A 26,660-nucleotide genomic window follows, 5' to 3' on the forward strand; every position below is an offset into this window, starting at 1 on the left:
GGGATCTAGGAAGAAGTTTGTATCTCCATTAAAAACATATTTTAATAAATCTTATCAGATTTACAGAAGAAGGTCAGATTATTTTACAGTCACTGATTACAACCTCAGTGAAACTCCTTGCATAAGAGAGAAACATGTCTAGGGGAACGCAACCTGTAAATATCCACATATTATTCTCAAATAATATGGCATCACAGAGGTGTGATGAGATGGTTCCTATGACTTGAATGGAAGGATGCAGGCTCTTCAGGAAGGACAGGCAGAGGAGATAAGGAGGGGATGTTGTCCTCTATGTCAGTGACCAGCTGGAGTGCATGGAACTCCACCTGGGAATAGATGAGGAGTCAGCCAAGAGCTGATGGGTCAGGATTAGAGGAAAGGCAGGGCCAGATGACATTATAGTGCAGGTCTGCTACAGGCCACCTAAGCAGGAAGAACGAACAGACAAGGCCCTCTTTAGACAGATAGGGGCAGCCTCATGTTCACAAGCCTTGCTCCTCATGGGGGAATGTTCATCCTGATATCTGTTGGAGTGACAACACAGAAGATCACAAGCAATCCAGAAGGTTCTTGAAATGCATGGATGATAGCTTCTTTTGCCAAGTGATAGAGGAGGCAATGAGGAGAAGTGTTGTGCTGGACCTTGTTCTTACCAACAAGAAGGGGCTGATGGGGAATGTGAAGCTCAAGGGCAGGCTTGGCTACAGTGACCATGAAATGGTGCAGTTTAAAATTTTTAGGGCAGCAAGCAGGGCACACAGCAAGCTCACTACCCTGGGCTTCAGAAAAGCAGACTTTCATGTCTTCCAAGATCTGCTTGCTAAAGTACCATGGGATAAAGGTTTGGAGAGGAGAGACACCCAAGAAAGCTACGTTCTATTCAAGGATCACCTCTTCCCATCTCAGGAGAAATGCATTCCAACAAAGTGAAAGTCAGGTAAAAATGCCAGGAGGCCTGCATGGATGAACAAGGAGCTCCTGGAGAAACTCAAACACAAAAAGGAAGTCTACAGAGAGAAAATATGGGCCCTCTTTGGAAAGAAATGGGAGACCTTGACAGGCTCAAGAGGTGGGCACATGCAAAACTTATGAAGTTCAACAAGGCCAACTGCAAGGTTCTGCATCTAGTTCAGGACAATCCCAAGAACAAATACCGGCTGGGTGGAGAATGGACTGAGAACTGATGAGTTCTCTGAGTACTGAGAAGAAGGACTTGGGAGTGTTGATTGATGAGAAGCTCAACATGATCCAGTAATTTGCACTTACAGACCAGAAAGCCAACCCTATCCTGTTGCTTCAAAAGAAGTGTGACAGGCAGGTCAAGGGAGGTAATTCTGCCCCTTTGCTCCACTCTTGTGAGACCCCACCAGGAGTCCTGCATCCATCTCTGGGGTCCCAACATAAGAAGGATATGGGCATGTTGGAACAAATCCAGAGGGCCACAAAGATGATCAGAGGGCTGGAACACCTTTCTTATGAAGATGGGCTGAGAAAGCTGGGTTTGTTCAGCCTGGAGAAGAGAAGGCTCTGCGGAGACCTTATAGCAGTCTTCCAGGACCTAAGGGAAACCTACAAGGAGCTAGAGAGGGACTTTTTACAAAGGCAGGTAGCAAAAGGACAAGGCATAATGGCTTTAAACTAAAAGAGGGTGCATTTAGATATAAAGAAGAAATATTTCACCATGAGGGTGGTGAGGCACTAAAACTCGTTGTCCAGAGAAGCTGTGGATGCCCCTTCCCCACAACCAGGTTGGATGGGGATTTGCACAATGTCACCTAATGGAACTTGTCCCTGCCTGTGGCAGGGGGGTTGGAGCTAGATTATCTTTAAGGTAATTTCCAATCAAAAGCATATGATGATTCTATGAAAACCAAATAACAGATCATCCAGGTGTCCTATGGCCACAAACCAGAAGTAATTTGCCAAAATTTACCTGAAAGATTTCCATCAAAATGCTGAGGGAAATCAGTGTTGTACATTGCATCTCTCCTGATCTGTGGGAGTTAGAAGGAAGGTCCTCGTGAAATCCAAACAGTGTTGTTAGTGGAAGACATGAGAGTTTGATTGTGAGATGATTTATTTCTATGGGACTTAATTACAATTTTCATCTTTAAAATCAGTAATATTTGGAGGAAAAATAAGTGATTTCTCCATAAGATCTGGTCTAAGTGGGCTGCAAGTTTATTTCCTGAAATTCCACTCCTGATTCAGTCAGAAGATCATAATTTCTTGTAACTAGAAATGTGAAGGTTATATTGTGTTGGTTTTGTGGGTTTTTTTGGTGGTTTTTTTTTTTTTTATTATTATTATTGTTGTTGTTATTAGTTTTGTTTTGTTTTAGTTTTTTGTTTGTTTTGTTTTGTTTTTTCCAGTTTGACCATTTTATATAATGCAAGGTAGGTTTATTTTTTTTTCCCAAGCGAGAGTCAGAAGATCTGTATCTGTTAGGGGTTTTTTTTGCACCATTCTGCTGAAAACTAAAATACAGGAAGAAATTAAGTTTTGCTTACAAAAAAAACCCAAAAGCAAATAAAAAACAAAAACAAAAATAACCCCTTCTATTTAAAAAAAGCCAATAAAAAACTTAAAAAGGATATTGCATTTTGGGACAGTTTAATCTCAGAGGCAATATTATATTTTATTTAACTGGCCTAAAGCATTTATTCTGAATTACTTCAACAGCACATGCAAATTAACATTTATGAAGGCAAATGCATTTATTATGTTGAGGAACTGTTGTCTGATTTATATGTTAGAGAGTAGTCCACGGAAGATTAAAAAAAGGGTATGATTACTTAATATTTTACAACATAGAAGAATTAAGAAGTTCCATGTTAAATTCTCCAATAGCAGGTCCAAAACAGAAATTGCAGCACATTTATATGTGCACATTAAAATGCCAGTCATTCCAAAAGATGTTATAGGGGCCAAAAGTATTAATCAAAAAGGTATGGACACAAATTCACAGAAGATAGCCATGACTGCTGGAAATAATTGCCTGAATATAGCCTTTGAGTCAGAAAGTTCTTAAATTTTGATTGCTGGTATCTTGCAGGCTATATCATAGGAAAAAATGCACTTTTCAAGGAGGCTTTCCACAGTATGTGTCCACAGATGACTGCTATAAGAACTATGAGAGTCCTCTGAAAGATAGACATATGTCATGGATAAGGTCATCAGAAGCACAGCTAAAAAAAAATCAAATATTAATTGTTTATTTCACTGAAAATATTAATAATTCTGCACACATGTTCATTATCCCTGACATGCTCACACTGCCTCTTTTGAACTTTTTTATCCTGACTCCAAATAGAAGCTATGGTTAACATACAGGATGAGGATCTAAATGTTGATATTAAATCAATGCTATGAAATAGACAGTTCAAATGGTCATAAATCACCAAGGTGAGAGATTCATACAAATGTGCCTGGTTGCAGGAAACATTGGAAAAGCTAAACACAGAAAACAAAATTTGATGCAGTGAATTAACCTATTATTGTTATTAAAAATTGTCTTCAAGTATTATGTACTTCAGAAAGCATTCAGGGAACCTCAACAGTTTTTCAGCCTCCAGTTAAAGTTTCCCTCAACAGATTTTGGCAGGTTTCCCAAAAAGGGTTTTTGTTTTACAGCACTATGTGAAATCAATTTCCATAAAACCAAGAGATTAAAATCCCTCCTTTGCTGTAAAAGCGAAAGATAAATAAATAAATAAGGCATTAAAAAGTGCTTTCCTCTCCCTTAAAACCTTTGAAAGCTTTGCTAATATTCAAATGAGGAGTATTTTGTGCGCAGGCAACATTTGTTTAAGCTTCTTTCTCTGATACCACAGCAATCATTTTTTATTTCTGCTTCTTGAGCCTTTGCGGCAGACCAGGGCAAAACCATCATCCCATAACAGCTGAAATTATTCAGAGTAGTGTTTATCTCTTGTCTGTTTGCAATTGCTTTAGTTTATTTATTTATTTTTATCTTAAATGTTGCATGTATGAAATGCACAGAAAGACTTCATGCTGCTTAGAAGCTGCCACCTGGAAATTTCTTGTATCACATAAATTAATATATACATAAGTAAATCCAGATATACGTTAAAGTCTTCTACGCCATTCTCCCACTTACAGGATGTCCTTTTTGTCAGTGTATTAATGCTAGGGGATATATAACAAACAGCAGTTTAAGGTGAGGCAGGGATTTGTGATTAATCTTCTAAAACTTCTCCAATTTCCAATTTTACTTGAGATTCTTTTTTTCAGATGTTCCACACATCATTGTTTTCCTGAACATTTGAATCTTACTTATTATTTGGGTAATACCAAGTATTGTTGCCTCTCTCTTTTGTCTTGTATCCTTAGCATAAGCATCCTCTTTGTGTGTGTGTGTGTGTGTATTTCTGTACAGCAGTCAGAATTCTTGTCAGTCCTTAAAAACTGAATCAGGTGTAGATATCCATGAATTCTGGCTGATCTGAGTTGACATGACCACATGATACACATCTAGGCAGAGGAATAACCTCAGATTGGAAAGTCTTGGCAGAATGAATGTCACCGCCCTGTGGCTTTTAGTTCTGGTGCATTATGGTTTAAAAATGTTTTTTGTGCTCCCCACCTTGGAAGCTTTTGTTCTTCCAAAGAGACCAGGTCTCCTGGGTGTGGTGTAATTTGGGATGTTTAGATGAGCATCAGGTGTCTGTGGATGGTGATGCCGGTCTGAAAGTTGTGGCACAAACTCAGAGGCTTTATGAACAGCAAATGTGTTTTTCTTTTTTCTCTGCAGTTCATCATTTCAGTGCCACCTTTGCCTACATGCTTTTTAAGAACAGTTTTGGTTGCTTGCATCACAACTTAGATTCAGTAATTTGGCTTATTGTACTTGCGACAAATAGCCTGATTTTTCTCTTAAGATTTTGATGCAGTTTATATGCAAACCATACTATCCCAGGGACTACCAAGGAGATTTATCCCACCTAACTTCAGTTGTTTATGAGGCACCACCCTAACCTCTCTCTGTAGTACACAATGAGAAATAAGCACTTTGAGAGTGAAATTCGTTTAATCTGTTTGAAATCACTACTTCAGAAGGGGATGACTCATACCCTGAAAATGCTGGTTCCTCTCCAGCAATACTAAGGCAGCCTACATCATTAACTGAGATGTAGACATTTGCTCAGATTTAATCCAGAATGAGAACCCCAGCTAAGCATCGTGACTCTGGTGGGCTCAGTGCTGAGTAAACACCAAACAAGGTATTCCACACTTAATGGGTTCATGCTATAAGATAGGACACATAAAGATACAGTTAGAAGGGAACACTGCAACCATAATAGTCATCACTGAGAGGTAATGACCTCAGCACTAAAACAACTTCAATTCTCTCAGACTTTTGAGGAAGGATTTGGATGATGGCAAATTCATGTTGCACATAGGTGTAGGAGAACATATCCCCAGTGAAAGGACTACACTCAGCAAAAGGAAATACATGTTTTGGGCTGAAATCTTGTCAACTTGATGCTGGAGGCTTATGTCATGAGAAAGCGAGAAGGGGGAACTAAACTTACAATCTGTATTAAAATATTTGAATGATCAATAAAAGATATTGATAACAAAGAGATTTCATGCACAGTTTAAAGAGGAAGGCTGATATGGTTAAAGCCAGAGAGAAAAATGTTGGATGAATCGAGATAAAAGCTGATGAGAAGCTGGATGAATATTATCTATGTGGATAGACGGACAGGTTGTATTCTTGAGAGGTTATGCTGGAAAAAAAAGATCTGTAAGACAGAGAGTGAACGCCAAGGAAGAGAGCTCCATTCAAATCATTTGAGCTAGTGAATACTGGAGTTACAATGTCAGCTTGAAATAAATAAAAGCAAAAACCAACAAGAACAAAACCAAAACTGCAAACATATTCCAAGGAAGGAAATAACAGTGGCACAATTATGCCTCTTCCCTAACAACACGGTTCTGATTATTTTTCTTCTCAACTTTTTCTTCTTTTAGTTTTGCTCGCCCAGGGAAAGGTTCATGGCTTGGTAAAGGAAACCTGGAGGCAGGACCAGACCAGTCCAGTATGTCCTTAGAAAATCTAGTGTTTGGAGCTGGCTACTGCAAACCTACTTCTTCAGAGGTAAGGAGGATGAACAATGATGTCTTACGTTTGGTCACACAGAGTGTTCACATTATCTGTGAAGAAAATGTCCTGTCTTATATCTCTAGTAGGGGATTTTGTTAGAAAAGATCCCTTTGAACATTTCTGTGTGAACCAGCTGGCATTTGGATACACAGTTCCTGAGTGTTTGACCCCCACCTATATGAATAATTTCAGAAATGTTAAAGATATATGTATATACCTGTGATTGACAATGACACTTTTAAGGCAGGATTCATCTGACCAGGTGTGTGCTGTAAGGTAAAATTAATTATTCAGTAAAACATATTTGCTTTCAGGTCTTATGTTCATCCGCCAGAGGACTTGAGTCATTAGTAAGGTTGTTGAGAAGGTAGGGTTTATGTCTGGAGTATTGAATTTGTGCATGATGGCGACAGGGTGCCTTACTCAAGGCAGGTGCCACAGTTAGTGCATGTCTGACCTTTTTACTTACCACAGGTGAAGTGGAGAGCTTGTTGGGTAATTTCTAATACAAAGCTGTTTGTTTAGAAAACAATGATTAATTTTTTAACTGCTAGCTTTGAAGTGTTTTCCATCAGAAATTTTTCCTCAGTTCTAGAAACTCAACCCAGAAATTAACTTGTTAGGAAACCCTGTTTAAAGGGTTCTGATTAACATGCTGCCCTTAGCTTCCCTCAACCTTTCCTGTCAAAGCTCTTCTGTATAAATGTTAAAAATATGCTAGCCTTGAGCGGCTGGTGCAAAACTACTAGGGAATTAACTCAGACTGAGAGAATGTTTGTCCTGCGGCTTCTATCTGAACCATTGGGTAATTGTATGCTTTTGGCAAACAAATTGACCTCAACCTCTGCCTCTCTGGTGGATAGTCACATCATATAAATTAAAATGACCAATTCAAGTGTTTGTCTCTGTAGACTCATCTTTTTATCTCTGTACATCACACAAGAGAGAGGTTTCTTTGGGGAGTCTTTCCTACTTTTCATATCTTCTGGACAAAATTATGTTGTAAGAAGATAAATGGAAAGGCTAATTCTTCACTCTCTTTTTTTTTAGTGAGAGTATAATTATTATCCTAGCAGGTGACCTATTAAATACCAAAATGAAAGCACTCTGTCATGAACTGGCTTTAGGACTCTGCTGCACTTCAGATGATCTGAACACCACACATCAAATAATCATAAATATAATGCTGCACAGTCTTCCTCTGGAAGTTTACACTGTCAGATATGCATTTGCTTTGCTTTAGAAACCTCTGTAAGTCTTGGCAACTGTTCTTGATCTAAGCATTTTAATTTAATAGACTGTGATGGCCTTTTTGCATGCACTATCCATGATGTATGATAATCAGTAAAGACTATTTCTCTTGGTGTAACATAAAAATATAAAAATTCAGTGCTAGAAAAGAAACTGTTGTGGGGTTAAACCTAAGTCCAAGTGAGCGGTTTGTGACTGCTGGTTTATGTGGGTGTTTATATCCAGCTATAAGGAATGGAAGGAAGAGGAGTAATGTTGTTTCTTACAGGACTGCAATGCTTTGCAGTGGGTCAAGTTTACTTTCCTTTACAAATTTGTAGTTTCTATTCTAGATTTTTTTTTTTTGAATTTGCATGTTAAATGTAGCCTCAGCTGGATTATAGACATGTCCAGATTTGGAGAATTTTGCAGTCACTGTCACTGCACATGAGAATGGACCCTACCCTTTTCTTTAGATGTCAACTGCAGACCTCTCTACTCACTTTATGTATATATTTGGTTGAACTGCATGTGCAGATTAGTAACTGTTGATTACCTTAAGTCAATATATACCACATTTTTTCATTTGCAAGCTACTCTGATTTGATGCAACTGACTAAATCTAGGCTGGAACAATTAACATATTTTGTCTTCCATGGCAAACAAAGCTTCACTGGGAAGTAAGACATGGGAAAATGAGTTTGAAATAGACTTTATTTAGTTCCTTTTTGCATCATAAAATGCAGTGAAACAGTTAATGTTGGTCTGTCTGGGGTTTTATTTTGTTTTGTTTCATGTCTGCAAAGATGAGTTTGTATCCTTCTACTTTTTATGTACATTTCTGTGTTTTCCTTGATCTCAGAAGTCTCCAGGCTTAAGCTCTTAAGATGTGCCTCTTGGGCAAGTGTCTTCCATCTGATGTATTTTCTAGGGAACAGAATCTGATTATTCAGTTCTCTGTAAGACTGCAAACAGTTTAGACTTTCATTATTTGAGGCTTACCTATTGTTAGTAAACCAAAAAATGCTTTTTCCCACCCCAGGTTGCAGCCAGATTATTTTTTCAAGAATATTTCAATTTGAGCAGAAGCCTGTAATATATAGGAACTCCAAATCATTCCTATTGCACCCTCTTTTTCAGGTCTAGGAGATACATGGCTTAAAACCCCTGGAAAATCAGTGGTTCACTGCATCTTGAGACATTTGCTATGTCTGCAGTTTATTCATTTTCATAAGTTTGATATAAATTTAACAAAGTCAGGAAGCAGACTTGCTGACAAAAGTAAACTTTGCCCTTTCTAGAGCCATCATACTCAGTAGATGGACTAATGGTGTGGCATATTTAGTTTATGCGACAAGGTTTTGGAAGCTGAAGGAGATAGGGGCAGGGGTGGCTTCTGTGAGAAGGTGCCAGAAGCTGTCCCCATATTCAAGTCAGTTCCCGCTTCCTCCAAGGTAGACCCACCACTGGCCAAAATGGGCTTGCCCATCAGCAATGTTGGTGGCACCTCTGTGATAACATATTTAAGAAAGGGGAAAAAAAAGCTCTGTACAGATTTGAGAGAGAAGAGTAAGAAAATGTGAGGGAAACAACTATGTAGACACCAAGCTCAATGAAGCAGGAAGAGACGAGATATTGCAGGTGCCAGAGCAAAGATCCCCCTTCAGCTCATGGTTGATACAGGTTGTCCCACTGCAGCCCATGGAGGACACCATGCTGGAGCAGGTGGATGTGCCCTGAAGGAAGATGGTTTTAGATTTGTTCTTCTTTGTCTTCCTACTCTGTTTAAATGGTAATAAATTAAATTAATTTCCCCAAGCAGAGTCTGTTTTGGCTGTTCTGTCCTTGCCTTGAACCACCAGATTTTTGTTGTATTTTTCTCCCTCTGTCCTCTTGAGGAAGGGCAGTGACAGAGGAGCTTGGTAGGCACCTGCAGGCTGGTGATGGTCAACCCATGACACATGGTTCAGAAAAGATCTGAACACATCACTTCAGTAGAATAGTAGCTGGATTTGCAGTAGTACTAAGCCCTCAGGAAAGCCAGAATTGTGCTAAAATCTGATGTTAATACTACTAAGTCATATTTTCCAGATATCTCTCAAATACAAAGTAGAGGACTCTGGTCTTGATGTCATCTCTAGCTCATGCACCCCATTTTACCTTTTTCTTCCTGTCAAAACATGGGTGCCTCAGAAACCTAAGTTTTGTTTTAGGCTCACAGATTGACTGTGGAAGTTCTAATCTAGATAACATGGTTGAGTTACTTTTTCCTTACTGAAAATGCAAGCGACAGACTTCATTTCTAAAGAAAGTCCACGTCAGTCGTCAGCTCCTTTTGGTACTTCCTGAGTTAATCTTCCGTGTTTGGGCTGCTGAAGTGCCACTACTTAATAATACATACTGAAGGGTTCTTGTTCTGCACTTCTGACTTCTCGGTGCAGAGACTAATTAAATGCCAGCAGCTTTGGACTGTACATGTGCATTTTCCCTAGCTCTCCCCAAGTGACTTCTGAACAACGCTGACAATTTTGTCATCTGTTGGATTAGCAAAGTAGTTGTAGTAACTAATCCTATTTTAATCTACCCAGGAAACAGGATCTTTTCTTTTTCCATTCCTCCTTCCCTCCCTCTTCAATATTTTATTTCTATCTATGTTACACTTTTTCTTCCAAGCAAAATTAAGACAACAAAGATATTTCTTATTGAAATATGACATCTTTGTTGTCAGATAAATAAAAAGGAAAATGCTTTTGTGTTCTAAAAAACTAGTAGAAAGCAATCTGCAGAATAAGAAAAAGTGCTAGTACTTTCTCAATCTCTCTTCAGCCTATAACCTATACTCATGGGGAATATATATCACAGTAGAATAACAATAGGCTCAAAATAGGACCGTATCTACTGCAGGTTTGGGAGATCTAGTGTGGCGAAATTGACACATGGGCTGTGTGTGACTTGCTTCCCTCAGGGGCACCTGAATTCCCTTCTGGATCTGCTAGAGTGCTTTTGGCTGTGAGGAAGTTCAGGAGGTCATGGTGGATGTTACGAAGTCTGTATCTGAACGTCACACTGACTCATGCTTTCAGGTGATCTCAGCAGCCATCAGAGCTGGGTGCTGAAAGATACCTACAAATCCTACATCTACAATAAAACAAAATGTTCCTTGCAGAACTGAAAATTGAATGGTCACTTGCGCTTCAGGACTTTTATGTCTTATTATGTACCATACACCTCTTCCATATTTAGAGTTGTCAGACTGTTTTAGTGTCTTTGTAATATTGTGCATCACATGCCCGCTGTGTTATAATCAAGTTGAGTCAATGACATACTGGGGGTTATTAATAAACTGTATGCACAATAATCTTATTTTCACTTGGGTAGCAGTTGCACTGCAGATAAATTGACTTCTAAGTAATCAAAATGATTAATCATACAACTTCGTATTAATAAAGCACTGATGTTTGATAAGAAGTGTTCTTTTTTCTGTCTAGCACTGATGTAGCTACTCCAAAAGACGTAAAGTTCATTCCTGGCATAATACAAGAACTAGGAGTGTCATTCAAATAAAATTGCATTGATGATAAGAGTTCTTTTCCACAGACAGTTTGCTAATATTTTCATCTTTTCAGCAACATATGAAAAGCCTAGGTTGTTTCAGCCTAACACAAAAACATTATTCAAACCCACATTTTTATGTCACATAGGAGTCATCTGTGTTTCATTCTTCTTTTCTTCTGTACAGTTAATGGCTTTTTGACCACAATATTCCACTTTTCCACTTCCTGAAAGAGGATGATAGTGCATCAGAAAACAGTCCATGTAGGATTCATTGTGGGAATTGGAGTATGCCCAGAAATCCCTGGTTAGCTGGGAGAAGAGGAATTCATAGCTGCAAATTTCATTCCTCTTCAGACACAGGAACGTTAATGTAGAGACTCCTGTTATCCTTTTTCATATTTATTGGCACAGCAGCCATATTTCTAACTAAATTCCATTTTTTCCTGTTTCTGTTTCTTTATTTATTTATTTATTTATGTATGTTCCAGGGCATGTTCTGTGTCCTGAACCCAAAAAAAAATCATATGAAAAAAAGATGGGAGGTAGAGGGAGAGGACACGGAGAAGGAGTGAGGGAAGGTAAAACAAGGCAAGGCGAGGAAAAGACATAAAACAAGGTGTTAGCTTTGCAAAGAACTAAAACTTTGTAAAAGACTGAAACTTATATTGTACTTTCAAGGAAGGGCAATTTGTATTTTTCTCTTTTTTCCTTTTGAAATCAACAAAGTGTCTCTATCTCCTCCTAGACCTTTTGTGTCTAGAGGGCTATGAAATTTCCAAGCCTTTTTAATTTTTTTTTTTTTTTTCTTAACTCTATACCAAGGGAGATGCTTTATACACAATACCTGATGATTTTAAAACTTAAAGCATAGTTAAGATTCTGATTTTGCTGATTTAGAACTTCATTATGTAAGTTAATCTCTATATATTGTTTAATATATTAAAAAAAAATCAAATAAATAAATTTTAAAAATCACAAAGAGTGTTTAAAATAGCTTTTATTTATAATTACTCCATATCACAAATCCAGACTCCAGAAATGTAGTTTACATCAGAATTTCATCTGGAATTGCTAATTTTACTTAGAAATGGCTTCATTTTTGGTCTCAGACTTTTCTGCTTTGGTGTGAGTGTGGTATGGAAAGCATATCTTTCATGTGTTTGTAATGAGTGGTTTTAAAAGCACAGGATACTTTCAATGCCTTACTTATGCAAATTGTGATTAGTTGTGATTTGGGCTCGAGCAGATGTCCAATACATAATAATTCTGAAATAGTAAGAGGGCTGATATACTGTTCTTTATGAGGTATAATGACAAGTATCTTCAATCAGTGTGTTCAGAGCACCAGTTGTGATAATGACTGATGAAGTCTTTAATCTTCCGTTGCCTGAAGATAGATGGCTGATCTTTAGAAAGAATTAAGTGATTTCCTAGCTGTAGCAAAAAGAAAAAAACCTGGTAGCCAATAGTGTGACAACAACTGGTTTCTTTAATCATTGACATATTTCTTTTTTTTTGGCTCTTACTTTTTGATCAGGCATATGCAGGGTACAGCAAGGCGATGATCAGCGTAATATAGAGTTCAAAACTGAGTTTAATTTGGGATTAGGCCTAAAATATGATGCCAAAAAATCTTTGCAATCTTTTCACAGTGGGTGTTCAATGAAAATGTCATGAAATCATCTGGAGATTCTTATGAGACTTGAGACAGGAGGTTGATGGAGTCTCCTGAAGAAAATCATCAGGAATTGCTCATATTGAGCTAATAATTGTCTCCTTCTGAAAAATCAATAGAATTTGAATAGGAAGTTCCACTTTTTTTTTTTTTTCCCTTCTATTTTTCTGCAATATTTATGTATTGGAAAGAATCAGACTGCTACATTCTCTTTACAAATCTCCTTGTTTCTCTGCATATCACTGTGAAAAAGTCAATCACACCTGGACTTGTGTAACTGAAAAGAAGGTTTTTATGGCCAATTTAGAGTATTTGTGAGTAGAGTGGTAAAAGGCAGACCGAGCAAAGAGAATTCATTTCTCTTTCACAGCTACTATTACACTTGTATGCTGAAGAACTTATTTGGCTCCCATCACTGTAATTTCTCATTTTGGGGCTGAAAGCCACCAATGTGGTTTGTACAGTCATTCACTTGATTGACATTCTTTGAGTTATCATTTTCCCTTCAATTTTAGTATTGATTTTTGATCAGGTTTATAGGAGGGGGCTTGGGACAGATGTTTCCTTCTTTCTTCCCTGAAATGGAGTGCATGAGCAGCAGGAGCAGCCTTTCTACTCTTCGCTTTAGGGAGTGGACTTGGCTGCTCTCTGCCTTTCGATAGAGTGCTCTATGATTCTGTTTTCCTTTTCTCTCAGTATTTTTTTCCCAGTGGTGGTTTGTTGAAAAATTATATTCATATGCCCTCAAGAACACTACAATAATTCCCACTGACTGATGATGAAAGGCTTCTTGATAGGAGACCTCTCATAAATTCTGAGCTGACAGCATTTCCAACAGACACACAGATGCCAACAACAGCACAGTCTAGATCCATCATCTGGAAGCCAACCCTTCGCCATTGGCAAGTGTCCCAGACAGCAGCTCAGGGACTGGGGAATGAGAAAAAATGAATAAGTAAATAAATAAAATTCCTCATTTTCCAACCACTTTGTCTTGTTTTGTAGAAACAAATCTTCAAGTAACAGCCAGAGCATGTACCTCTGTTCAAAGCCATCATGCCAGTCATGACAAGTCAAGAATCAGTTTCACAGCTAATATGAATTGTAAGTTTTGGTGTAGTGATTTGGAGGAACGTTTAGAAGTGCAGTCTCCACATGATTATTCTCCACATGACTGCCCTGGCTTCAATGATCTCATGAGTTCTCCGAGGATCAGACAAGTTTCAGCAGTCTGACAAACAGAAAAACTGCATTAAGAGAATAGAAATGGCTCAGTGTGTTATGATTCTCAAAAGTATAACCAGACAGGGGTGAAAAACATTAGACAAAAGTTTATCCAGTATAGATAAAGCATTTTTTTTAAGTTTCATAGCAAGATAAGAGTATTAGATATTCTTCAGTACAAGAATAACTCTTCCTGATGTTGATTTGACTTAATCACATGTTCAGAGTTTCTACTGGAGTGTACAATAGGTAATGCTTCAGGGAAGTTCTTTGCATTGCCAAGAAAAGTGTGTGAGCATTCAGGCAGTTAGATGTGAGTATTGGGATGAGAATCTGTGTCTAAGGATTTATTTAGGATAAGGTAGACACAGTCAGATGCATATGAGCTTACACTACTTCTTTGATTTGCATAAATGTTGTGAAATCAAGCTTCCAGTCAGTCTGGGTTTACAATAGCATTTACTTCTGCCGTTTGCAGCTTCATAGTATGGTCTTTTAATAGGGTCTGGTGCATTGATGATGTCTGTGCACTCAGTCACTTTGTTATCCTGGGATCACTGGGTGTATTATGAAGTGTGAAAGAGACACAATATTCATCTGTGGCCTCTGGTTTCTAGCAAGTCAGATAAGGCAAACATCCTATTCCCAGCACTTTACCTTCCTTGTCATGTTCACAGAATCATAGAATGGTTTGAGTCAGAAGACACCTTAAAAGGACATCTAGTTCAAGCCCCTGCCATGAGCAGGGACATCTTCACCCAGATCAGGTTGCTCAGAGCCCCGTTCAGCCTGGCCTGGGATGTCTCCAGGGATGGGGTATCCACCAACTCTCTGGGCAACCTGGGTCAGTGTTTCACAACCCTCAGTGAAAAAAAAAAAAAAATCCTTATATCTAGTCTGAATTTACCCTCATTCAGTTTAAACCATTACCCCCCTTTCTATTGCAATAGGCCCTGTTAAAAAGTCTGTCCCCATCTTTCTAATAAGCCCCCTTTAGGTATTGAATGGCTGCAATAAGGACTCGAAGCTGTTCCCAAACTCTTTTGCTGTGAGAGAGGAGGACACAAAGTTAGTTGAAGGCACTATGTATCTGCTTTTTGATGACCTGAGCCAAAAGTCATTGTCATCTCACAGGTTTTTGTCATGTCTTGAAACAATCTTCAACGTCTCTGTTGGAATTAGATCTACCTGGTGGTGGTAGACAGAGTTGACTGATGAGAAACAAGGGTGAAAGCTGGAATAGAACAGAGGGGTGCCTCCAAAGCAATGATAAGTCATGTTGTTGAGGGAGACAATGCACTGTTTCTGCTCTACATATTTTGTTTATTTTGTAAACAAATACAGTTTGACCCTCCAGAGCTGTCAGTCAAATGATCTTTCTCCTCTACTCACTAGAAGTATTTTATTTAAAACCATAAAATGATGGCCTGCAGGATAAATGGTAAGCTACTCATGGCTCATGAAATTTGATTGTCTTTGAGTTGAAATTACGTGAGGGCTGGTATATGTACTATGCATAATACAGGAGGTATCTAAAAGGTTAGGAAAATGAACCTGTGAAAATGTAATACTTATGCAAATTTATACAGCTCCAGATATTCAAAAGTTCCCCATTTCATTGCAGTAAATTATACCAAATTAATATAATTACCTTAAAGTAACATACCCAGCAAAGTTTCTGATTAGTCATTACTTCTGTTTCAGTATTAAAATAGAAATTTTGGATTTCTGAAGTGATAAAAAAGACTGTATATTGTTTCATAATTGGTTTTGCAATTTGGTGTATATTTGCATGCATGTCAAAGAGCTATAAATGATTCATTGCCTGACAGTGCCATAAGTGAAGACTTTAGGAATGCAGCATAATTACAGTATTAGAGATTGAACTGTTTCCTGGCAGCAAAAAAACATAGAGAACACATCCCCCTACATCAAAGAAAATAGACCGGTATTATAGCACCTAGGCCAAAGAAGAGCATTTCTGTTTGCAAGAGGGAATGTGCTGTAAATTGATTATTATAATAGACAAAATCCAGGTAACCTGGAAGAAAAAAAATACATGTTGAATCACTAAAAAGATTTTTTTTTTAAAAAATATTTTTTTCCATTTTTATAAAAGATAAGATAGTTGATATAACACACTGCTGGAAGGTGCTTGTCTGAACTTTGTGGGATTTGCTACGATTGTGCAGAACGACAGCACTGACAATTCCTACACTCCTTTTTCACAAAGGATGGGTTACAGTGAGGGCTGTGGCTCATGCCAACTTTTGGGCAATTTGAGGAATTTCTGAAGTTGTCAGGGCTTCTGTTTGGATTTTCTTTTTTTTTTTTTTTTACCTCTGTCTCCTCAGTGAGTATCTGATACTTACTGTGGACAGCTGCAAAACACAAGACTTGTTGAACTTCTGTTTTGATCCAGTTTGACAGAGCCTACACAAATCTTCAGAGCCAAGAAGGGCTGGAAGGAGGATCCAGGGAACTACAGACCTGTCAGTCTGACCTCGGTGTCAGGGAAGATCATGGAGCAGGTCATCCTGAGTGACATCACATGACACATACAAGAAAAGCAAGTGATCAGTCACAGTCAACATGGGTTTACAATAGGCAGGTCCTGTTCGACCAACCTGATCTCCTTCTAAAACAAGGTGACCCACCTAGTCCATGAGGGAAAGGCTGTGGATGTTGTGTACTTAGACTTCAGTAAGGCCTTTGACACCATTTCCCACACCATTCTCCCGGAAAAGCTGCAGCTCATGGCCTGAATGGTTGCTCTCTGTGATGGATAAAGAACTGTCTGGAAGGCTGGGCCCAAAGAGTTGTGGTGAACGGAGGCAAATCCAGTTGGCGGCCAGTCAAGAGTGGTGTCCCCAGGGCTCAGTATTGGGGCCAGTTCTGTTTAATCTCTATATCAATGATCTGGATGAAGGGATTGAGAGCACCCTCAGTAAGTTTGCAGATGACACAAAAGTTGGGTGGCAGTGTTGATCTGCTGGAGGGTAGGAAAGCCATACAGAGGGATCTGGACAGGCTGGATCGATGGGCTGAGGCCAACTGTATGAAGTTTAACAAGACCAAGTTCCAGGTCCTGCACTTAAACCACAACAACCACAGGTAGCGCTACAGGCTCAGGGAAGAGTGTCTGGAAAGCTGCCTGGTGGAAAGGGATCTGGGGGTGTTGATTGACAGCGGCTGGACACGAACCAGTGTGTGCCCAGGTGGCCAAAAAGGCTGAGAGCATCCTGGCTAGTGTCAGAAATAGTGTGGCCAGAAGGACTAGAGAAGTGATCATTCCACTCTGTACTCAATGATGGTGAGATCCCACCTTGAATCCTGTGTTCAGTTTTGGGCCCCTCATCATAAGAAGTACATTGAGGTACCAGAGAGACTGCAGACAAGGGTGATGAAGCTCGTGAGGGGCCTGGAGCACAAGTCTTATGAGGAGCAGCTGAGGGAACTGGGGCTGTTTAGCCTGGAGAAAAGGAGGCTGAGGGGAGACCTTATCGTTGTCTACAACTACCTGGAAGGAGGTTGGAGCATGGAGGGGGTTGGTCTCTTCTGCCAAGTAGCAAGTGATAGGAGAAGAGGGAATGGCCTCAAGTTGCACCAGAGGAGGTTTAGATTGGATGTTAGGAAAAAATTCTTCATGGAAAGAGCTGTCATGCATTGGAACAGGCTGCCCAGGGTAGTGGTGGAGTCACCATCCCTGGAGGTGTTTAGAGGCTTGCAGATGAGGTTCTTAGGGACATGATCTAGTGCTAGAGTTAGGTTATGGTTTGACTTGATGATCCTGAGAGTCTTTTCCAACCAAAATGATTCTATGATTCTATGGATACAAATCATATTTTACTCACCTCTTTGCGGAAAAAATAAGAAGTCAGTCATGAACCAAGTACAAAAAGGGGGACATGCAAGAACATTTGCAAATAATAATAAAAAAATAATGGTACTATCAATAGAGACATTTTCTCTTCCCACCTGCATATGACTCATAGGAACCTACTTGGTAATACCGTGGTTGTGTAACGCACTGAAAGAAACAATAAAATAAAAAAATCTGCCTTAGTAACAAAATGTCAAACTGCTTAAAAAAATGAAGCAATAAAGGTTGAAGTAATTTGTCACTGCCAAAAGACAACTAAATATTTCCTCTTTAGCCACTGTTTGACAGTGTTACTAGTGTTTAAATTTACCAATCTAAGGAGGAGTTCAGAAATAATATTATGATTGTTTAAACTTTTATCTCGATTTGTGAAGACAAAGCTAATTAACTAACATGCAGCAACTGCTCTGATTATAGAGATCTCTGCACTGAAAACTTGGCAAAGCTCTCACATAAATGGTTGGTGGTTATGGTTTGTGTCATATCCCTTCTCCCCTATGAAACTCTATGTGATCAGGAACAAAATAATCCTATTTTCAGGTAATACCTACTGTAGAAGTTATTTCAGAAGCCAAACCAGTGGGGGTAGAATGACAGAATTCAAAGTGATTGTGGTCACCTGCAGAAGTAGTCTGAAAAGCAAACAATGCAAGTCATAAACATGTTGTTCATAGGCAGGAATGAAAATGTATCACAAATCCCAAGAGGCTTATGTCCGTATAGCCTTCATATTAAAATAATTCACAAGCCTTCTTAGTTTCTTTATGTCACCATGAGATGTTGTAAGACAATAGATATGTGTTCCCCACAGCTATTTCCAGTGAGCAAAAGCTCAGGCCATTGGGCTGACAGGGAATATAGAGAAATGTGGCATTTTGGTCTGACATCTTTGAATTCTAGGTTTCCTAAGAAAAACAAATGTCTCTTATTTTATTTTGCATGATGCTTGAATAATGGTCCTCAGATTTTCCTTGTGGCAACATCAAACTCATAAAGGTTTTCTTTCCTCAAAATGTGAACTGGAAATGAGGAAACTGATTACTTCATTTAAGTGGGACTTGCTTTTTGGTAATCTTCTTAGTATTCTTTCCACACTTTTTACCTTTCTGGTTCTTTATATGTTCCTTTCTTTGGACAGGAGGATCCCTGTCTTTGCCTTTGAATCTTTCCTTCTGTACAAATGCCAAAAGCATTAATCTCAATGATATCTGAGAAGCAAATTCCAGAAACAGAATACTATTTCTTGGAGTCACCAGCAATCCATCCTCTCCCATTTCTTATTGCGCATCTTCCAAAGTAAGGTTCCAGTCTTATATCTCCATCTGATTTCTCTTTCCCCATAGATCAGGATCCAGGTTCACTTGGTCACCAAATTCCCCACTTTCTATCTGTGAACTCTTTTTAATTCTGCTCGTCTTATATGTAATGCTGATAAAAAGTCAATAGTTTGCACCAGTGAGCACACTTTTCGTTTCAAATATGTTTCCCTAACTCAGGCTACTGTTGTGTATCACTTGGGCTTGATTGGTGTACCACCAGGGTCATAAGTGTCAGATCTTCTTGGCTGATATCTTTTACTCAACCTCCAAATTTGGAACACAGTCTTCATGAGCAACTTTTTCAGGCTGTGGCAACATCAAAAATCCATCCTTTATCTTACGACAAGTTGGTGCTCCGGTGTTTGAAGTAGTTAACTCTTCCTCTGTATATGGACATATTTATAGCTGAGTATAGTTTTATTTTAAGAGAGTAGCAAGATGCTGAGTGATTGGGCTTTTTACAATTAAAACGGCAGCTTTATGTGCTGTTGTCTCAAGGTCTTCACACAACTCAAGCAGTTTCTTGGGAAATGTCACTAGACCCAAGCTAAGTTTTCACTGTCATGATGTGTTGCATAAAGAAAGCAAACTTGGTTGTTATAGATAGATTTCTGCAATGAGACTGTTGAGTTTATCCTGTGTTTGGTGGCAACGTATCAGTCAGGACCCTCTTCCTCTGATTCCAGTGATAATACTACAACTTAATAACAGGACTCATCAAATGTTTGATCACTGTGATATTGAATTTTAAAGCAACTTCGGTGACTGTTTTCGAAGGACAAAAAAGGAGTCAAATTTCAGAAAGCCTAAATGGAGCTGTAGTGGGACAAATGTTGTGCCACTTGGGCCATTTCTCAAAACTGGATGGTGTGCAGATGTTACAGTGTCAGCCTAATTCTCCTCTTATATGTTGTAGCCCAATGATATCACAAATACTGTGCTGAGGGATAGGAAGGGGTGTTGTGATCAGTTCACCACCTTTGTGGGAAATTATGAAACAGGTGTATACTATATTAGGTTGTAATATATTTTCTATAAAAAACATCCTCTCTACATCCTACTGTTTACTGTTCCCCAGCTTAAAAATTTTGCTATGGCATTCTGTGTTCGATTACAATTCAGCTCGTGGCAATTTATCTAGCTTCACAATGTACAGACGAGTATAAAGTATGCTTTAATTTGTAACTGTATTGCATCAAGAGGGTATACGAGGTCTGTTATGGTGCTTAAAGACAAGTCTTGAAATGTGAAGCCATAATATTTAGATAACTTACAACCACTATTAAAAATGTTAAAAAAAAAGAAAAAAAAGAAAAAAAAGAAAAAAAAGAAAAAAAAGAAAAAAAAAAAAGAAAGGTGTTTCATTTCACTCTGAACAAGAAAATAATTTCATTCTAAGTTGACCTAACATGTTCTTTTTTTTTTCCCTGTTTGGGTATCAAACTGTAAAATCAATTATTCCTGTAGCTCTAGTCATACGTGAACAGACATCCAAGCCACAAGTCGCTTTCTCTCTAGGTGACTGACAGTATTTAATAGAGCCTAGCATTTCTAAATAGGAAACTATGGTCCTCGCTGTTGCTTTTATTAAATAAAGAGCATTTTGAAGTGACCATTTGCTCTGGGTCTGTGCATCAGAAAGCAATACTGAGCCAAGTAGTTTGGTGCATGCAAGTACGATAGAAGTTCACGATGTTTAATAGCGTATTGTGACAAACACTATGAGACAAATGGCATCTGCAAGAGAATTGGTTTTAGCTAATTTGGTTGTCAGGTCCAAACTATTCCACATGCTCTGGCGAAGTAACCTCTGTTGACTCTTTTATCAGGCATGGCCATATCCTCCTGCAGGGAACAGTGTGAGGGCAACACTAGATGGGACCTTCACTTCCATCTCATGTTATAGAATCATAGAAGCATTTCAGTAGGAAGAGACCCTTGGGATCATCGAGTCCAACCATAACCTAACTCTTGCACTAAACCATGTCCCTCAATGTCTTTCTTATGATGAGGGGCCCAAAACTGAACACAGTATTCAAGAAGGGGCCTCACTAGTGCTGAGTACAGTGGCATGATCACTTCTCTAGTCCATCCAGTTCCTGCTTTTTCTCTCAGTTAGAAGCTTTCCAAGATCACACTAAATCCAGATAAATTTGTGCTTTGGGACTGGTTGTCACCTCCTTGGAGCCAGCAGTTAGAATCCAAATCATTATGTCTGAAACATTCACACTGTTTGAGGAAAGAAAATATCTATTCAAATCCAGGATGCCCTGCAGTTTTCTTCCCCTGAAATAGTTGTTTAGGTGATCTTTCTGAGTATTAGTTTTCTCCAATGTAAAACCCAGAAAATGGTACTGGTTTGTTTACGATGCACTTCAGATTTTGTAAATGACAACTACTGTATAAAAACAGAGACTGTTGATCTCTGTTGATCTTTCTACGTTGTCTTATTACCATTGATATTTCAGTATTTCCATGCTGACATAAATACAGCCCCCCATTTAAAACCTGATTCTTGCTCCAAACAGTTCAGAATTAAAAAAGTAAATTAAAATAGAAGCCCTGAAATATCACAGTTCATGAGAAGAGTACAGTTCAAAACTATATTAATTACCTTTTAGTAAGCACTGGGGTAGAACTTCTCTGCCCATATCTGAATTGTCTGCATCCGAGCTTCTAGTTTAATTTTCCTTCATATACAGTCTGTGCAAAGCAAGGAGCATTTCTGGTGAATAACACATTATAACAGCAACATTTGAAGTAGAGAGGATGAAGTGTGCACCAGAAGTGTCTGTTTCTTTCTGTGTGCTATGAAGGGAGTGATAAGCTGAGCTGGACATGTTCATAGATAAACAGAAATGCTTTGCTAGACACCAGTCTCACCATTCCTATGTCAGCAAACTGGGATGTGTCAAAGTTTTGATCCTTGCCACCTACGTAATTAATTGCAAACTTTTAAAACAAAAATGATTGGGATGCTATAAAATCCTAGGAATATTTATTTATTTATTTATTTATTTATTTATTGAGTATCCGATAACACATAGGACTGATGCAAAGAGCTAAATTCCTCTGCCAACTCTAACCTGCATGATTACATAGCATAAAACCATCTACACCCCATCCAGAGTAGCAGCTGAATGTATCCTTCCCTTTTGCTCTGTGTGAAAATTGAATCAAAATATTTTTGGTATTTTCTGTTGTTCCGAATGCTGATTTTAATGGCACTGTTGCATTATGCCAGTGAACAGGATCTCCTTCTACGTGTGTGATTGTGTACATACAGGTGGGAGAGACAAAAAAAATGTAAACAAGTGTCCTTTTAGAACTTGACTAGTTTTACGCCTGCTGCCTGCAGCGATGTGTAATAACAAGGCACTGCTTCAGCTCAGGGGTCCTTGTTTGATCACAGCACCAGGAGTGGATTTGCTTTCCTTATCTATGAGTGAGTAGCATGGACTCTCTTTAATCAGAAAGGATAATGTACTAGGGCCCTTTGTGATGTCAGCACTGCATTTGTTTAGAAGGACAGAATCTATACTGTGCGTGTATTTATAAATATTAAATTTAAGATTACATATAAAAACCAGCTTTATATATATGTGTCTGTCTGTCTCGTTATCTGTCTCTGTATCTAAACTGAAACCTTTTTTGCATAAACAATTATTTCCAAATGGTTTGAAAATCCACCGCTGTTTTTTTCCCCTTGAAATCATTATTCACTATTGCTGTATTATCTCTTAGCCAAAGGATACTTCAGCGTGCCTTGTGAATGTTCCCTACATGGACTCTTAATAATAACAAGATGAAAATGTGGACTAGAAGTGTTATTTTCATACATATATCCAACAGAGGGAAAGGAAACCATATGACTTTTCTTGTGCCAGATGATTCACTGCTCATCTTGGAAGAAGTATGCCTCCTGTCAGACACCTGCTCTAACTTTCATGAGACATCTTCTCCAGTGCTTAATTTACTGCTAAAGAAATGTTTTTATGGTTTTAATTTTCTCTGTGGTGATATATAACCTCAGAGATCAGGTGGAGGAAATTGCATTTTTTATCTTCTTATTCATCATCACCAGAAATGTTTAAAAACTTCTATAGAATGTTTTTACATGGAGGGATCATGATTGTAGACACCTGTGATGATATATAGGGTGTAACTTGACCTCAAGACACCAAGTTCAGTTTCCAAAGTGATGTGGGAAATAGAATTCAGACAAACTGAGAAGATTTCAGAATTTGGCTTAATTTTCTATCAAATATAAATTTTAAAAAAATGTGAAATGTTCCCTAAAGGAAAAACCTGGGGGAAAAAAAGCACAGCAAACCAACACTTGATCATGGATAAAAGCTTTTTGTTTTATTTTGGACCTTTAAACTGTACTATACTTTTTTTTTTTTTTTTTTTTTTTTACCTCAACATGATCTTGAAGAAAAAGAAAATTAAAAAAAAAAAAAAAAAGAAGCCAGAAGTTTTATTTGAAATCCAAAATGAAAATGTTTGGTTCTAAGACTGTCAATACAAGACATTTGGAAATTTGTTAGTGTTCTACTAAAGTTTTCTCCTAGAAGATCTTTAAGGGAAATTAATGTGACTTGTGGAACTTTTTTTTTTTTTTTAAACTAGAATTATGTTTTCAGATGAATCGAATACTCTCTTGGCCACTTATTTCCAAGCTACTGGTAATTAGAAATCTACCACTTATGTTCTGAACAGTAACTTAGAGTATTGAAACACTGAGACCCAACTGTTAGAGCTGACCAGGATAATTGTCTTCTACCTGTTCAGAGGATACCTCTTTTTCAAGCCTTAAGGTTCCTGTTTATCAATGGTTTCAAGTCCAATACTTTCTTCCTGCTAATTTTGCACAAAGTGTAAATCAGCACTAAATCTGACTCCAATCTCAAATATTTTTTGACAAAGTAATTCTAGAAGTTCATATAAATGTCAAGTTGCATCTTGCATTTATGAAATACCAACCTACGTTTTCTTACATGACAGATTTAGTGAGAGGCAAAGAATAGTTCCATAAACAGTCAATGTCTTTCTAACTATTGTCTTTTATTGGCACTTTTGATTAGCGTTACTAGTGTCATATAAATCAAAGATGAATATAACATAATGATAGTATTTTTCTTTTATTTTAGAGCTTTGAGTAATGAACCATCATATTATATAGCAGACTAGTAAATCAATACAATCAAGGCAATTTATTAAGTTGATAGAATATACGCATTCAAGTGCATCCTAGCCCAATATATCTGCTTATCTTACATGTTTGGTTCTAGGTTTCACTTGATTTGATGGAAGATACTTAATTTTCCCAATTTTCCATAAGTCTTTCTCCCATAAGCATATTGTCTTCCTGTTAGTAGATATTAGAGGAATGATGTTTATAGGAGCTGGCTTATGTGGTTGTCACCCATCGCTCAAGAAAGCTCTGTGTTCACAGATCTACTGCTGACAAATGGAGAACACAGAGATGTATTGTTTTTCCGCCAGATAAGATCAAGATTTGTGTACCATGTCTGCTACATGTCTACAGTCTTTCTCTTAAAGAAATATTTAAAGTCCCTTTTCTTTCTTGGCTGCCCATTTTCACCACACTTTTAGACATTCAACGTCTTGGTGACCTTTTCCTATCTCTCAAAGAATTCTAAACTCAGACAGCATTTAGAAAAAACTGCTGGGAGCACTGGCAGGTGACACATACACAAAAAGTGTGATTAAATATACAGTGTTTGCTGAGGAAATCAGGCTACAAAGAAACGGTATGTCACTATGGAATGGTATTCACAAGTTGGCTACTGTGGACTTTCATGTCTTTGCTATGTTTTCATGTTTGCCAATAATTTTTCACTGTCTAGCACAGGGATTTATTTATTTTCTACTGATCAGTGAATTGAGGGAGAGTTGCTTTGGTTTCATTTTTTTTCCCCTGGCTGAATGGAAATGTACATATGCATATACATATGTATATGTGGGTACATACAGAGACATACAAGATAATATAATATAATATATATTATATTTGAGAAATATTATCTTTCATGTTTACAAAAGTAGAAACATATGTAATATATGTGTAAAATACAAATAACTCTCATCTGTGTTCCTACACATGTGAAAGAATATTCCTCTGCTTGCATGCTTCAGTCATATTACTCAATAAATTCATTAACAATTTGGACGAGGGAATTGAGTGTACTATCAGCAAGTTTGCTGATGACACTAAGCTGTGAGGAGTGGCTGACACGCCAGAGGCTGTGCTGCCATCCAGCGGGACCTGGACAGGCTGGAGAGTTGGGCAGGGAATAACCTGATGAAATTTAACAAGGGAAAGTGTAGAGTCCTGCATCTGGGCAGGAACAACCCCAGGTTCCAGTATAGGCTGGGGAATTGCATATTAGAGAGCAGTGTAGGAGAAAGGGACCTGGGGGTCCTGGTGGACAACAGGATGACCATGAGCCAGCATTGTGCCCTTGTGGCCAGGAAGGCCAATGGCATCCTCGAGTGCATTACAAGGGGATGGTCAGTAGATTGAGAGATGTCCTCCTTCCCCTCTACTCCGCCCTGGTGAGACCCCATCTGGAATATTGTGTCCAATTCTGGGCCACTCAGTTCAAGAGGGACAGGGAACTGCTGGAGAGGGTCCAGCAAAGGGCAACAAAGATGATTAAGGGAGTGGAGCATCTCCCTTATGAAGAAAGGCTGAGGGAGAAGAGGAGACTGAGGGGTGACCTTATTAATGTTTATAAATATATAAAGGGTGAGTGCCGTGAGGATTGAGCCAGACTCTTCTCAGTGGCAAACAATGATAGGACAAGGAGTAATGGGATCAAACTGGAACACAAGAGGTTCCACTTAAATTTGAGAAAAAACTTCTTCTCAGTGAGGGTGACAGAGCACTGGAACAGGCTACCCAAGGGGGTTGTGGAGTCTCCTTCCCTGGAGACATTCAAGGCCCACCTGGACACATTCCTGTGCGACCTCACCTAGGTGTTCCTGCTCCAGCAGGGGGATTGGACTAGATGATCTTTCGAGGTCCCTTCCAATCCCAAACATTCTGTAATACTGTGATATCCTTAATTACAAAAATTTCTTATCTTTTAATAATCTTGCTTTTTTTAAAAAAGTATATAATGAGGTGTAAACAATAACGTATTAGCTCAAGCTGTAATTATAATTTGATTTCCGAACACCAAATAACAAGAAATCTGTCCTAGGAAACAGTCTCTGCAGTAGAGTTTGGAACTTGAACAAAATGTACATATTAGGTGACCAATATGGGCATGAAGATGAATGGGCAGACACTGTGCTCTCAGAAACTATATTCATCTTGGAATGCTGAGATTTATTCCTCTGTTTCAAGCAGTTTTCTACATCTTTGCCAGAAATAGGCAAGGTGGCTAGTTCTGTCTGCTAAGGAAAGACTGCTGGAGATTGCAAAACTTGTCTATTAAGTCTGAAATGGCTTTTTAGTATCTTAAAATTCTTGACAAGCAATTTGAATTTTAATTGGAATTGTGAAACACTGTTTGAATTACATTAACCATAAAGCATCTAATTTACCAACTGTTAGTGCTATTGTTGAACATTGTACATAGTTAACATAGCTTGTGAAATTACTTTAATACA

General features: G+C 38.3%; 1 protein-coding gene across 1 annotated transcript in view; it reads left to right on the forward strand.

Moving 5' to 3' along the window:
* FAM135B (family with sequence similarity 135 member B) overlaps window positions 1-26,660 on the forward strand; it is a 209,871-nt gene that overhangs the window by 145,284 nt on the left and 37,927 nt on the right. The window contains exon 7 of the mRNA XM_065831691.2: window positions 5,998-6,124. Within this exon, the coding sequence (XP_065687763.1) occupies window positions 5,998-6,124 (127 nt within the window). The remainder of the gene's footprint in view (window positions 1-5,997; window positions 6,125-26,660) is intronic.

This window comes from Patagioenas fasciata, chromosome 2 (assembly GCF_037038585.1).
Source record: "Patagioenas fasciata isolate bPatFas1 chromosome 2, bPatFas1.hap1, whole genome shotgun sequence".
Lineage (NCBI taxonomy): Eukaryota > Metazoa > Chordata > Aves > Columbiformes > Columbidae > Patagioenas > Patagioenas fasciata.